The 15,035-nt window shown below is 43.7% G+C and overlaps 1 protein-coding gene across 2 annotated transcripts in view; it reads right to left on the bottom strand.

Moving 5' to 3' along the window:
* htr4 (5-hydroxytryptamine receptor 4) overlaps positions 1–15,035 on the bottom strand; it is a 141,390-nt gene that overhangs the window by 58,134 nt on the left and 68,221 nt on the right. For both annotated transcript variants that reach the window (XM_076739879.1, XM_076739877.1), the window contains exons 3-4: positions 11,484–11,597; positions 5,227–5,427 (exon numbers count right to left, since the gene is read on the bottom strand). In XM_076739879.1, the coding sequence (XP_076595994.1) occupies positions 5,227–5,427; positions 11,484–11,597 (315 nt within the window). The remainder of the gene's footprint in view (positions 1–5,226; positions 5,428–11,483; positions 11,598–15,035) is intronic.

Genomic DNA, 15,035 nt, shown 5'->3' on the forward strand with positions numbered 1-15,035 from the left:
TGTTAGATGGATGCTGCTGGCCCAAAATCTCAAACTGTCTGGGGAAATCAAGGCCTGTTTCCCTCCCTGTATGGTCAAGGTGGCCTCACCTGAGGCTCTTAACCCCTGATGTTCCAACGGAGCAACTCTGCGGCTCTAATTAGTGTGTTTTGCCCTGACTTGGGTCTCTGGGGAAGCACTGCCTCTCAGGCCTCTTTCGTTAGGATTGACAGAGCTGAGACCCGACCACGGCCTAAACATGAACCATGAACAGATGAACAGCCTGAGAGCTTCTGCCTTCAGGGGCTCAGTTAAAGAACCAGGTTTTGGCTCCTTCGCCGATAAATCATCTGTACTTTATAATTTTGCTGACTATTTCGGATTCATGCCACACAGTTCTAGATATTTCGATATATTTTTCTTACAGGCACCCATCGGTTCATTTCCATTCCATTCATGTCTGTGCGGTATGGAAATCAATTAGCAGGCTCTTGAAACTTGCAGGAGTTGCATAAACCATGCAAGGGTGAAATCCCCACTGGGGACTGGGTTGGATATGTCACTTTCCAGTTTCACTTTGGATAATGTTCTCACGTCTTGCAGCTGTATTCCACATAAGAGAAGCTTTGAGTTGATAGAAATCAGAATATGCTCATCAGCGTTAGTTCCCACAGTGTGCTTTCAGCAGATCAGCAGGAACGAGGGTTAAACGGGTTTTCTTTCCCCTGGGTTTCGTCACTAAGGTGACGCAGATGTTGGCCTCCCCTTCTGGTCGATCAAACTTGTAGGAGTCTGAGAAAAAGATGTGCAAACACCACTCAAACTACTTAAACTCCTCTGCACGTTTTTCAGAAAAAAAATAAAATAAATAAAAATAAATCTCCATTTTAATTTAGCACTGATCAATCAAAAGTCCAGGACCGTGTTCAATGCAGCGCAGACACAAGTAATGCATCATCTATCAAGTCCTCGGTCGGACCGATTTAAGTCTGTGAATGTGATTTTGAGTGGGGTTAATAATGCAGCCTGCATAACATTATCTCTTTAATGTAACGCTGACACTTAATTTTCAGTGGGAGGGATCCTATAACTCAGGCAGGTTTCAGGAGGCTATAAATGGAAATCTCGTGGTCATCAATGAACATCAATGGCTGCCTTGAACAGTTACTGTGCAGAGTTCAGCAAAGGCTTTCTGTTCAAATAAGGTTGAAACACGTCTTTGCATGCAAACAAGCTCTTTTCTTCTCGCTACTCTGAATCCATAATTCTTTGTTTGTGTGTCACGGTGATAGCATTTATCTCACCCTGGCAGATGAACTCCTGAACAGAGAAGCAGTTACGGTTCTCGGTTAATCCAGTGTTAAATCTGCCAACGCTTGTTTTAATCTTTGGTGCCTTTGTTTCTGTTGTTCTGCAGAATGTGAGTGTTTTTATGTGTTTGCTGAATATTTGAAACGTGCAGCAGAACACACATACTGCAAACACACACGCTGACTGAAGCAGTTAATCTGGGCTTTGTACCAAATGGGACTCCAGACTCTCTCTTACATTTTGCTGTAACTGACTGACACTTTCATTAATTCTCGGTGTCATCCTGCAGTCTGACGGGACTTTCACTCAGTCTGTCGCTTTTAATACAACCACAAACATCATCTCAAACGGCCCGACAACATGTAATTACAGCTTGACGCTTTACAAGCTTCTCCACACATGGAAGTAAAACACTGAGCTGATGGTCCAGATGCTACTTAACTACACCTGTTCATGAAATAAGTATGTTTTAGGATAGCTTAGGAGCACTTTCAATCATCCATCACATTAGCAGACCCCTGTTTTAGTTAGACATTAGCTCATATTATCCGGCATCTTAGAAAAGCTGCATGTGGTGTGTGACTCATATATCGACAACCACTCATGAGGACAGAAACGTTGTACAATAAAGTGTACTTTAATTAATCCTGTTATGCATTAAGAATCTTGGAGACGCATCAATTTGGTGCAATTTTATTGTAATTGAAAAGAAAATGTTTCTGAAAAAGGCTTTTGAGGTTATTGAGACCTAATACGTTGCTGTTTATTGCTCAGTGGGTATATTAATATCATTGCAGGGGCTTTCCTCACACAATAAGGACATATGAGCAGACAAATAGGCTTTTCTCAGCAGCCAGCAGTTCAAAAAGGGAAAGGTGAAGCTTTGGCAATATTGTTCTTGAGAGCAACATCCGAATCAACAAAAGAAGGAGGCAATTAAAGTAAGTGGAGGAGGGAGAAACAGTCTATGGGAGATATGATATGATTCACTGGGGACAGGGGGAACTTGGGTGTAATGAAGGGTGATTGCCTCCCTATAAACTGGAAATGGAAGTCTGGAGAAGGCGGAGGCAGCTGAATGTGGAGGCAGCTGTATGTATAAAAGAGTACACAGCTCCTCTGGCCAGATAATTGAATGAAGAGGCCATTTCCTCCTGCACTGTTGCTGAGCTTTGCATCTTTGGTTTGTCTAATTCGGAAAATTGTCTTGTGTTTGTGGCTCCATGAGTATCTACGGGATGGAGCTCAGTTTAGCAGAATAGATGGTCTATAACAACCATACATGCCGCAGTGAGAGGTCACAGAGGTTCTCCTCGCATTCCTCCAGTTTGTTCTCCGTAGTCTTATTGAGGACACATCATTACTACATAATAAACAGTAAAAACCACAAGCACAATCTTCAATCAGCATCCTGCTAGGATGGTGCCAGTATCCCCCAGTGGTTCCTGTTTTACTCGACAAGTTCCTAAGATTACATTCAGTGTATAAATCCTTAATGGCCAATACATTTTTCATGAACTCTGACTTTCAGAAACTTCTCACACATAAAGTTTCTTCAGCATTATTTACTCCCTCCGTGTTTTCAGGGCTTACAATATTGGAGCATGTTTGAAAAGTCACTGCACACAAATCAGTACGAGAGGTGAACAGCCAGTGATAAGACTTGTGCTCACACCTGTCTCAGCCTGGGCATTGTCAGGTGGAGCTGAGGTTTAATCCGGCTGTCTGCATGATAAGGCTCACCCTGTCTGGTGTGATTCCCTCACGTCGCAGGCTGCCATCCTCACCCTCAACACACAGCAGGAACCAACCGCATTAAGTGAGCAACACAAAACAGAAACTTTCCAACTAAGTCGCAGTTTGTTTTCTCAGTAGCAGGCTTGACATATCCTCAGGAGGGACAAGTAAAGATTTGCATCTGTAAGCAAAACAACTTTACAGCTTTACAACGACAATATATCTGATTCATGCAATATTCTTTCCAGCATGCAGGGACTTTAAAACAGATGCTTATGATGGTTGACTACAGCTGTCAGAGATGACGAGCAGAGCTGTCCCAGAGTGCAACATAAAGTTAGCCAGCAAGCTAACGACTGCAGACAACGTGTAAAGTCATGAGCTACGTGGTGACAGAGCTAGCAGTCTAACCGGCTAAGATGCTAAACGAGCAAGCGAGTCAACTAACGAGCAAGTGATGTCAACTTGATCACTTGCAGTCCTCACAGCTCCTCCTGAAGTGCACTGAAGGCACAGGAGGAGCTGCTTTCTGTCCATGAAGCTGTAGTGTTTCCTGCTGACGTTCACAGACCTCATGAACCCATCATACCTGCTGAAAAGAGCAAGCGGCTGCAAACAGCGCTCGAGTTTGCTCGCCAGTTCGGCTTGCTACAGGAACGCTCAGGTCAGGTCGTAGGTTAGTTCACTTCCACCAAAAGTGAACCGATAAGAAAAGTCAATAAGCCTCATTTCGGCTCATACTGTCTATAAGCAGCATGTGTACGGACTCCAGGCAGCCTGAAGGAGCAACTTTCACAGTGCTCTCTTCCTCAGTTTGAATCGTCTGTCTTGTTTGTGCTGCAGTGCTGGAATTTGTCAGGTGCTGTAAATGCCAAAGTGTTTTTTTCCCCTCTGTGTTGAAATGAATTCCATCAGTCTGGCCACGGAAGCAATAAAAAGAAGTCCTCCAGTCTGCGTCCTCACACAATCTGTGCCATCGGTCTGGAAGTCGTAATATCAAAGCCGTCAAACAGAAACGCGTTGCTTCAATGAGATGATATCAAACTGCGCTCCGCCATGACTCAGCCTTAAATACGCTTCAGCCCTGTGATATTTTTAAATTAAGTGTTCTACTCTCTCTTTATCAGGAGTTTACTTATAAAATGAACGAAAACAAGAATTTGAGGAGTTTATTGGCAACTTTTCAGTATTTCCAACCTTCTAGAAACCTCTCAACATCAGGGGGAGGTGGGAAATTACATCTGCTATGGTGTTTGTAACATGGAGGACGGGCACTGTGAGCCTTGATGTACTGCTGATCCTGACCTCTAACCTGGAATAACTCACAACTACACAGCAAGTGTGATTCGATCACTAAATCACCTCTCTAAGCCATTACAGGAGTGACAGCGCTGTCACACACGGAGTTCCCTCGTGTGTCAAGGCCTCACACCTGCTCGATGTAGCGCTACAGATGAACTGTATTTAATGTCAGTGTGTTGTTTAGTTATATATCATTTTTGTAATATATAAATGCATTGATGTGTGTGAGAAACGTGATACAGGAGAACATGGTGCTGTTAAGACCATGTAGGTTCCTGCAGCGTGTTTAGTGCTCATGGTGTTAAACAGACATCTGTGAGCGCTTTACTTCTCTTCAGTTACAGTCGCTGGTGTCTGTCATTTAACCCCTGACAGGTCGTCAAGGGCAGTGAGTTTCGTCTCAAGATTCAGCAAACACAAGACCCATAAGACCTGCTTATCCTTTACAGGGTCGAAGGGGGCTGGAGCCAATCCAGAGGCGAGGAACCCCCTGGATAGGTTGCCAATCAATCACAGGGCTGACACACAGTTTAGCGTTCATGCTCACATTCACACCTACAGTCAATTTAGAGTCGCCAATTAAGCAGCATGTCTTTCCTGTGGGAGGAAGCCGGAGCACCTGGGGAAAAACCCTTTGAATACGCAAAGGCCCAAATATGCAGGCAATAATATGCATTGCCTTTCTAAATCGAACCCTCCCACTCCTGCAGTGCAATGAAACCAAATATTAAAATTTTTTAGGCAAAACAATTCGAATTTTTATAGATTCCTTAAATATTTCGTACAAATATTTCTCAAGATCAATCATTGTACATGCAGAGCAGATACATGCTTGAGCATTACACGACCAAACACAGCATGTTACGTCTTAATCACCAGCAGAACAGGAGGTCTCACCTGTCCAGGGCGATGCAGCACAGGTGCAGGATGGACGCGGTGGTCAGCAGGACGTCCAGCGAGGTCCGGACCAGGCAGAAGGTCTCGCCGTAGATCCAGTGCTGGTGGACCAGCTCGATGGCGCCGAACGGCATCACCAACACCGACACCAACAAGTCGGCAAACGCCAGAGACACGATGAAGTAGTTGGTCTTTATTTTCCTGATGGAGGAAAAATTGAATCATTTTAGAGACAGAACAACGAAAATGCATTTTAGATTAACAAATATATATAATTGTTCTTGAGCAATACCACAAGAAAAATATGATCTGAATAAAGAAAGTTTAAATCTTTAATCGAATGACTAAATTAATTTGGCTTTGCTGTTTATCAGTGATGGTGAGTCAAACATGTGAGAGAGAGACTGCATGAAAAAACACCAATAACAGCCATGTTTTTTTTAGGCTGTTTGTTTTTGAGGGGGCTGTTGGTCCGGAGGTTCATGAAAAGCAATTATAGAAAAACAGCGAAACAGCTCATGAGAGGCTCCTGTGATTATGAAAACAAAGAGCTGCAGTTTTCATTATGAATCGTGACGTTAAGGAAAAACTGAATGAATCGATTTAATTGAACAGCTTCAATTAAAACTCCCGACATGAAAACAAATATTGAGGTTGGTTTATTTTAGCTTTTTGTGTGAATTAATTGAACATACTGAACACCTTTGAACTCATTAGTAGCTCTGTTCTAATACATCTGACAGGAATCACCACTGTATGACAAAAACATGTTTCCACTGACCGAAGCTCCACTTCTCGGTCATGTGATTGAAAAGAGGCCTGATGGATGTTTTCCTGCCCCTGAGCTCAGGTCAAGACAACAACAGACAGGAAGTACTGCGTTCTCCGCCCTGAAGAAGAAGAAACTGCAGGTCTTTTAATCATCTGCTCCAGAGTGGCATGACCTGCGCAGGGCCAGAGGACCGAGAAACTGAATTTCAGCCGTGCCAGGCAGATGATGTAAAAAGGTGGAAAGAGCTGGAAATCCACCCAAACAAACAAAGTTACATGACAGCCCAACTTCAGGTTTGGGTTTTCCACCATATCCCTCCATTTTATATACCACAATGAAATCCCCTCAGTCCTCGGTCCTGTTAAATGTTTGTCATTAGCTCCATGAGATTCCTGCAGAAACGGGTGAACTTCAACACGTTAAAGTTCACTTTGTCATCAAAGGCAAACAGACGCAGGCAACGAAAAATTCAGCAAAGAGAAAAAAAGGAAATCGGATTTGAAACGAAATATTGGTTCCATTACTCACAAACAATAGATTTCAGGAGAAAAGAACAACAACAGAGTAAAAGAGGGAAGAGGAATCATCCATCTTCACCTCACTGGAGAGGGAGGAGGAGGAGGAGGAGGACGGGAGGAGGTGCTGAGTTCTAAAAGTGAAAGAAAAGTCACCAAAAGCTCAGCTCCTCTCAAACACACACCAACTTGAAATGAGGTGAAACCACAGAGAGAGAAAGGCATTAAAGCAGATTCATTCCGCAAATAAGTAAAACTCGGGGATACAAAGGAGGCAGAAGGGCTGAATCCACCTTGATTACTGTAGCCGCAGCCTGCAGAGTCTTTATCCCTTTATCTGGGATTAAAGGTGACTTTCTTCATGAGCACTGCAGCTGTCACAGGCTGCTTCTTTAAAGTATGGACGAGAGACAAACATTCAACATATATTTCATTTTAATATTTAGTATCTAATATAGTGCATAAGAGCTCTGTCTGAAGTGAGTTATGTGAGCTGAAGTACATCATTTGTACTCAGAGTATGTGAACAGATACTGCAGTGGTTGACTGTGGGACGGACTGAACTCAGACACGAAGTCGCAGCTGCTGTGTGAAGGAGTATCGTGTATTTTCAGTCCAACTCGGTGAAGGCAGCGAGTAACGATGACCTGAATCAGGCTGTTAAGACAAACACAGACAGTCATTCTCACAGCAGCGCTTTCTTTAACAAACTCTCACATTCGTTTCACAAACACAGTCTGGGCCAATTTCACACTGCAGACCAACGCTGTTACTAACTATTAAATGTAGTTATTACAGGACTGTGACCCATCATATCTTTAGCCTTTCTTATCTAATACCGACACAGTATGAAACAGACAGGCTGAGCAGGCCGTCCTCACCAGAAAAACGTCCGTATACGTCGCCTGGGTTCACCATTGCAACCCATATTTATGTTTATTTTTAGGCAGCGACCTCTAGTGGTCGTAGTCGTTATGATGAAAAATCCTTTTCCGCCAATATGTCACTTAGTTTTCTAATTTTTTCAGAGGTCTAAATTATCTCATCCACAATTTCTCAGGTTCATTCAGCTGATGGGACGCCTTCATTTCTGTTAGTCAGTACCGCCTTAAAAAAAAACAAAACAAGCTATTTTACAATGCAGGCTGACATTTTCAGGTGTATCTCATATTGTTTTTGCAGCATGAAGTTACTAACATTGAAAACAAGGTTAGAGCTCACACACACACACACACACACACACACACACACACACACACACACATATAATTCAGCTGGTGATGAGGACTAGGGTAAGGCTTCATGCTGTGGTCTCATTGTGTTTTCCAAATCAAACAGAGTAATCAGTTAATATCAGATGAATCGATATAAGTGTTATTTATATGACCGTCAGCAGCAGGTACGACAGGTCAAATGGAGGCTGAAAGTATTGTCACAGGGTTTGTGACAGCTCGGTCCCAGCTGGTCAGCTGACCGGTCGACTCATCAGTCAGACCAGCGATCAGGTTAGACAGAAACCCTGACAGGGAGGCACTCAAACGCTCATTTCTCCTTTTCCTTTTCAGGTTAGGGACCAAACCAGCCAACAGCTAATCAGTGAAAGAGTCGGTCAGCCTTGCCTCCTCGCTCTCTGCAGCGTGGACGGTCTGCGGTCTATAAATAGCTTCACTGAGAGCGGATGGCGGTGAGGCTTTTCCATCTGCCCGTCTCTAACCCAAACAGCCCCTTAAAACAGGCTGTTAGCGTGGAAACAAGCAGCTGTCTGCTCCGCCCGCTGCATGTGGGGCGCATGTAAATCACGCACACACACATGTTCACATACACACAAGCGCATGTATAAAAGCAAGCACAGGCACACATAAATACTGTACACACACACACACAGGAGATGAATTACCACAGGTTTATATACACAGCAGTAGTGTATACTGTACAGTACACTCAAATACACACGAGACACACAGCAGTGTTGGCTGTGATTCAGAACTGTTTAAAAACCATTAACGTGCCCGGAGGGGGATGCGTCTAGTTAGGATGGAGGTGTTTAGATAGGATGAGAGACTGTGTTCCGCCTAAAGTGCAAGAATAAATTAACTTTATCAAAAGAGGGTTGTGTTACGCACAGAGCATGGAGAGTACAGGAGGACATATTCAACAGGAACACACAGCAGAGAGAAGAGACGGGACACAGGCACACGTTCATCCACACATGAAAGTACATTAAAAACCCCTCATCGCAATTTGGGTAAGAAAGACGACACTGTTTTTCTTTATGAACTTAATTACTGTGATTATAGCTCAGACAGCCACGCACCGAGTTATCTAATGGTGCTGAAGAGTCGTCACCAACCACGAGTGCTGGGAATTCAGTTGGAGTCCATGTTAATTTGACAGTTTTCTGCGATAAATTATTCCCACGTTTGACGGTTTGTTGGGCTGCCTGGATCCTCTCCAGCTGGTAAAAATTCAAGGCTAAAACAGCGTGAATCCAGTGACCCTGAGGAAATAACAACAAAACAACTCCACTGCCAATAAACGGCATTAAGATAGTATTTCTGTTTTTGTAAAACGCTGCCTGAGGCTATAAATGCCTCTGCAGCAACACTGTAAAACTCAGATTACAACAGCATTCAACAGAAACGTTAATGCATATTTTCTTAATTCCTTTAAAAAACGGTTGTCGCTAAACACAGTTTGTTTGGAAATGATTGATTCTCTTTAGATGATGTTTTACACAGAGTCCAACTTTTTGGGATTCAGGAATCAAAGAAAGCTGCATAGACTTCACATTTAACACCGCGAATGCTCATACATCTGCCTAATATCCAGATAAACAGCATGCAGACTGTGTAGCAGCGTGTGTGTGTGTGCGTGCGTCCGTTTCTTGTTCACACACTTGAGATGACACAGTGAGAGAAACAAGAGGTGGTTGGTAACAGTGGTTGTGTTTGTGTGGTGGCTATTGATGAGAGGGTTAGCACCCTATGAATCACCCTCTGCTGTGTGTGTGTGCGCGTGTGCATGTGTGTGTGTGTGTGAATGTGTGTGTGTGTGTGAAATGCCTCTAAGTTTGTCTGGCAGGTTTCCTCTCTTGCAGACTACACAGGGTTTGCTTTCCAGTTTGTCCACCTGATTATGAGACTGCTTGAACTCACGAAGGTTAACATATTTAACATGCAGCATGTTTCTTAGCATGTTTTTTGCTACGTCGGTAGTGTCGTAAAGATGATGAAGATGAAGCATTTCTTACCTCGTGTTTGCATGACTTTGTCTGCTGAACTGTTTGTGTGGTCTGTGTTTATTCTCCTAAAATAATTAGCTGCAGCTAGCTTGTAGCTAGTTTGAAAAAAAAAAAAAAAAAAAAAAAGTGGCTCGAGGAGACATTAGCAGCCTGTAGCACAACACACCTGAATGTCTATCTGAACTACTGACATTCAAGTTGCATTATGGGTAATGTAGGCTCCAGGTTTTGAGAAGGAAGAAGAAGGATGTGATGCATTTTGATTTTTTTTTAAAACTGTCCTTCATGAGTCCAACAATGTGTAAAGCTAAATCAGTGGAGCCGCTTTTACTCCTTTGAAGGAGGAGAAGGTTCATCCTGTCATACTGATAAATACTGATGTGTTCAGGTTCACGTTGGCACTTCTTTTCTATGAAATGCCTCTGTTGTGAAATAACTGTTTGCTGGCTGTTTTGCCAACTCTGAACAGTCTTTTATTTGTTGGGTGGGGGAGGCGTGGGTTTAATGATGTGCTCAGTTCTGCTTTATTCTCTGTCACAGATGCTGTCATGGGACACTCCCACTGAGGAGCTGTATGTTTCTGTTTCACACTTTGTGTGCATGAACTATTTATGTGTGTCCTTTATATATTTACACGCAAGTTTGTGTGTACTGGGAATAAAGACAGTGGATGTGTGTGTGTTTGTGTGTGTGTGTGTGTGTGTGTGTCTCCCCAGTAGACAAGAAGACAATGAGGCAGGGGGAAACAAATGTCGTGTCATGGTTCTCTCCTCAGGGAGCTGAGGCATCACAGCGGAGACTTTGTCACTCATCAGCGTCCTTAAATACTCACATACAGTACACACACACACACACACACACACACACACACACACACACACACAGCATGTTCGCAGTTATACACAGAAATGAAACCTCACACACACACACACACACACTCAGAACTGACACACACCTGCCTACGTTAACTTGTTTTTGTGCGTAGACTCATGCCACTCCTTCCACCGCACGTGCGCACACACACACACACGCACACATCATGCCAACATCCTGGGGACAGAGGTCACCCTGAGCTCTCAGGTGTCATAAGATAGAAAGGGACAACGCGAGAGAGAGAGAGAGAAATGACAGAAGGGAAGACGACTCAGATGAAAGAAAAGGTGGAGAGGACAGGACGAGAGGAGGAGACGAAGAATGAATTATTGCGGTGACAGCTGCTCCCACATGACCAGCCGTCCTCAGGATGACCTGCTGGCTTGTGTGGCATGCATTGTTAGCTTCACGGTGCACAGACACACACCCTTCTGTTGTACAGAGTCCTCATGTATTGTGGGCCATTTATTTGGTTTTCGTCATTTAATATTTGCAGGACTTTCAGCGGTGTGTGTGTGTGTGTGTGTGTGTGTGTGTGTGTGTGTGTGTGTATTTAGTGTCGAGGGAATCTACTTTCAAAATTCCACTTATAGAAGCAGTTAATGTGTTACTTAACGCTGGTTTTCTCGCTCTACTTCTCTTACGCTCATTCTCTCTTGCTAACATCCTTTCTATCTTTGTCTCATTAAAACACACACAGAAAAGACACACACACACACACACACACACACACACACCACCTAAACCAGTGTTGCTTCTGAATAAACTAGCATAAAGTAAATGTGTGTGCTAAGCGTGTGAGCTATAGGAAAGAAAGCAACATGTGCAGGAAAAAGGAACGAAAGCTCTGTCCCACCTGAGTTGTCTGTCCTTGCAGACGGCCACCATGACCAGCAGGTTTCCCAGGATGCTCATCAGCATGACCAGAGACAGGAAGCAGATCAGGGCCATCCGCTTTGGCATGCTGTCGCTGTGGACAAGGCAGAAAAGCACAACGACAACACATCAGATTGGATCAGTAAAACTCGGGTCTGTATCTGTTACAGATAAGAGTGATGAAGAGAAGAAAACTAAGTTTAGATTTTTATGTAAAAATCTCTCTTTTATCAGCCAGCATCATGAAGTGGAGCTGCAGGAGGGAAGCGTAATCCCCTCTCACTGACTGTCTGACTCCAGATTAAGTCGAGGTATTGGTGCAGTCATGTGCAGAAAAACTTTTAATGAGGCTCAGCGCTCCATCCAGGAAGAGCCAGATTTAGATGTAATAAAGTTTCTGCTGCTCATCAATTTGGCTCAAATGGAAATCTGATATAACGACACTGTTCACCTTTAAAGGTCGGTAGAAAGGTAGAAAGTCACTTCTTTGATACAGATTCAAAGGTGACAAACAAGGTCAGAGGTTTGGTGTCTGTGGTTCTCTGAATGTTGCTATCATGCAAACATTCAGGTGCCATCGAGAGTTATTTATGTCTCCTCCATCTCCAAGGTGGCCTGTGTGCTCACAGCAATCAGCCAAGCAGCAAAACTCCTTTTAAAATCAGCAGCATGAACATCAGAGAGGCTTTGGAGAGACGCAGCAGCTGTGATGTAATACCTTGTGTAATGAGAGGAGCACGCTTATTTCAGTAAATGTCTGTGTTTCTGCTTTACTGATTGCTTTAAAAGCTTGTGATTATGAGTGCTTGAAAGGTTTAACATTTATCACAGGAGCTTTGTGGTCTATTAGGAATAAACAGAGAAGCAACTGGCTACGTTAGCATGAGCTACAACAACCACCACGGCTGACAAGACAAAGGATTGAACACCACCTACAGAGAGTCAAAAGTCCCACCCGCACAGCCACAGACTGTCAAACATGGACGGAGTCTCTGTGACGTCACCCACAGGTTTCTGAGGAGTCATGGTGAAGCTCAGCCATCTTGGCAGGGCCTGACTCTGGTGGAGTGTGGGTGGAGGTGTAGCAGGCATTCATTCAAAGCAGCCATGCATAACTTTTAGCCTTAATATAATTCAAAAGAATTGATCACAGTTGTCACAAATGGGGAAATTACCTAGAGATAAAAGGTTGTTTGCACCAGGCTATAAGCGTGTTCTGCTGTAAGGGTGGTCATTTTAACATGGAGGTCTATGGGGACTGACTTCTGGAACCAGCCTCAAGCGGCCATTTGAGGAACTGTAGTTTTAGGTGTTGGCTTCATTGTTCAGGCCTCGAACCTCGAGGTCGTTGCTGATTGGTTTGCAGAAGTCATTGCTAGGAGCTGTTAGCTTGGCAGTGATTGAAGAAATATTTGATTCCCATCGGTGCTCTGCTAACGGCCACAGCCACTGCTGCGGCTGTTCATGTAGTAAGACCCACGTGCATCCATCGCATTGTGTGTTACCCCAGAGGGGAAGTTAGTATGGTCATGTGGTCAGAGCCCAGAGGGTGAATAAAACTGACAGTTCACATAGTCTGTAGTTAAATCCATTAACAAAATTTTGATGCCAGCATTTTTTTGCTGATCTTTATCCTCTAAATTATAAAGCCCTTAAATTGAGTCATTATGTCACTGTTGTAAGTGCCATAAAACTCAAGATCTTTAACACTGAACATTCAATTTAAAGTTTCCTCAGCTGGCATTTTGACAAAATGTCCATCCAGAGAGATTTGCAGTAAAAAGGAAAAAAAATCAAGGATCCTTTGATAAGACACCTCTTTGTCCAGTCTAAAGAAAAATGCTAAAAGGTCATTTTTCTGTCTGATTCAGGCTGAATAAAGCCAATAAAGCCGGGTGGAGGGCGCTCATTCACTCTCCACATCGGGGAACATGACATATTTTATGGCATAAAACTGCAGATGTTGCATTTTCGCTCCTGCATACTCTGTATAACCTGGCATGGCTTCAACAAAACATCTCAAGGTACAGCAAAGGAGCCGGCGTGAGTTATGAATCAAAGCTCTTGGAGTGAGTTGTGCGGTTTAAGAGCCCTCTGAAAATGACTTGTTTAATCTGAGACTTGTTTGACATTGGTAATGCATTACAGTAATCCTCCTGAGGTTTGTGGTCTCTTGTACCAGAGGGCTTGACGGGGAGGGAGAAACCGGAGTGAGAACAACTCAATTACACAAGCATAAATTCAATTTTCCTTCCATGTGTATTTCTCCTGAAAGTCTACAGAAAATCACAAGTACAGGGGCAATTTATGAGCGTCTTTTATGTTGTGTAATATGCTAATAGATGCCGTTACTGTACGATGCACTGCTGCAGACGGGAGCTGGGCGCCATCCCTGTCTGCCAAATTATTTTACTCTCACCATCTGAGGTTCAAAGACGAAGTGATAGTGTGCAAATGAGGCTTGTTCTTTGATCAGTGGTGCCAACACGCTAATCAGATCAAATGGGAACGCTGACAGGTTCTTAACAGAAGCATCAGCACCAAAAAGAAAGTTAAAAAGGCCTCACTAACACCAAACTAATCTTCTTTCATCTCGAATTTTGTCAGTTACATAGTCTGACCTTTCCCCTGAATGACACATTCATGTGCACGTTTCTGTAGTAGCAGCTATCCTTTAACACAGCCGCAAGCATGACACGCAGCACACAAATCCCCTTTAAAGCAGGAGCCTCTCTTCATTTTGGATTTGACAATGCACGCAGCAGCGAGAGCAGTGCTTTCTCACTGAGCTTCAAAACACACATTCACTGATCACTAGCTGTCTGTCAGCCTCAGATACTGAGGCTGCCAGCATCTGCTTCCAAAGTCTCAAGGAACAATTAAGAACAGCATCCAGCTGTCCGACATAAAAGGTTTTTTTTTTAAGATTTATTAGGCTCAAAGCTCCTATTCAGCAGCAACACTGTTACCTGGGAGCTGCACAGTGCAGCTGCAGCCCTCTGCTGAGCTGTGATGCTCAGTCACATTGAGAAAGAAAATGTTTCTCCTTCACACTACCCACCATGATCTCCCTGATTCACAGACTTGACCCTGCTGCAACCCGCCTCATCTAACCTTCTAGTGAAGTCAAGTTTAGACCTAACCTAGCGTTACCTATCTTTTCTAACTCAAGGCAGGGGCACGACACAGTAATCACGCAACTGGGGATAACATCCCACACTTTCAGGCAGGTGGTGCGCTCAGTTGTTCACTGTATAACTGACTTAAGTAGTATGAAGAGTGAAAAAGGGAGTTCAAACCCTACATACTTCCTCACCTTTGCACAAATGGCTCATTCCCACACATGGCGGGCACAATTGTCCTATTGTCGGTCTTGTCCATTTAAACCGAGCTGACTGTATATACTTGTCCAAAGAGACCTACAGTGAGAATATTCAACCGAGAGCTGGATGTCGAGTGCATCCTTCCCGGAAAGTGCCGCAGTACCAACGCTACAGACTGCCAGAAGAGAAGCCTGCATACTGTCCTTTGC

Source organism: Chaetodon auriga, chromosome 9, assembly GCF_051107435.1.
Source record: "Chaetodon auriga isolate fChaAug3 chromosome 9, fChaAug3.hap1, whole genome shotgun sequence".
NCBI classification, from domain to species: domain Eukaryota; kingdom Metazoa; phylum Chordata; class Actinopteri; order Chaetodontiformes; family Chaetodontidae; genus Chaetodon; species Chaetodon auriga.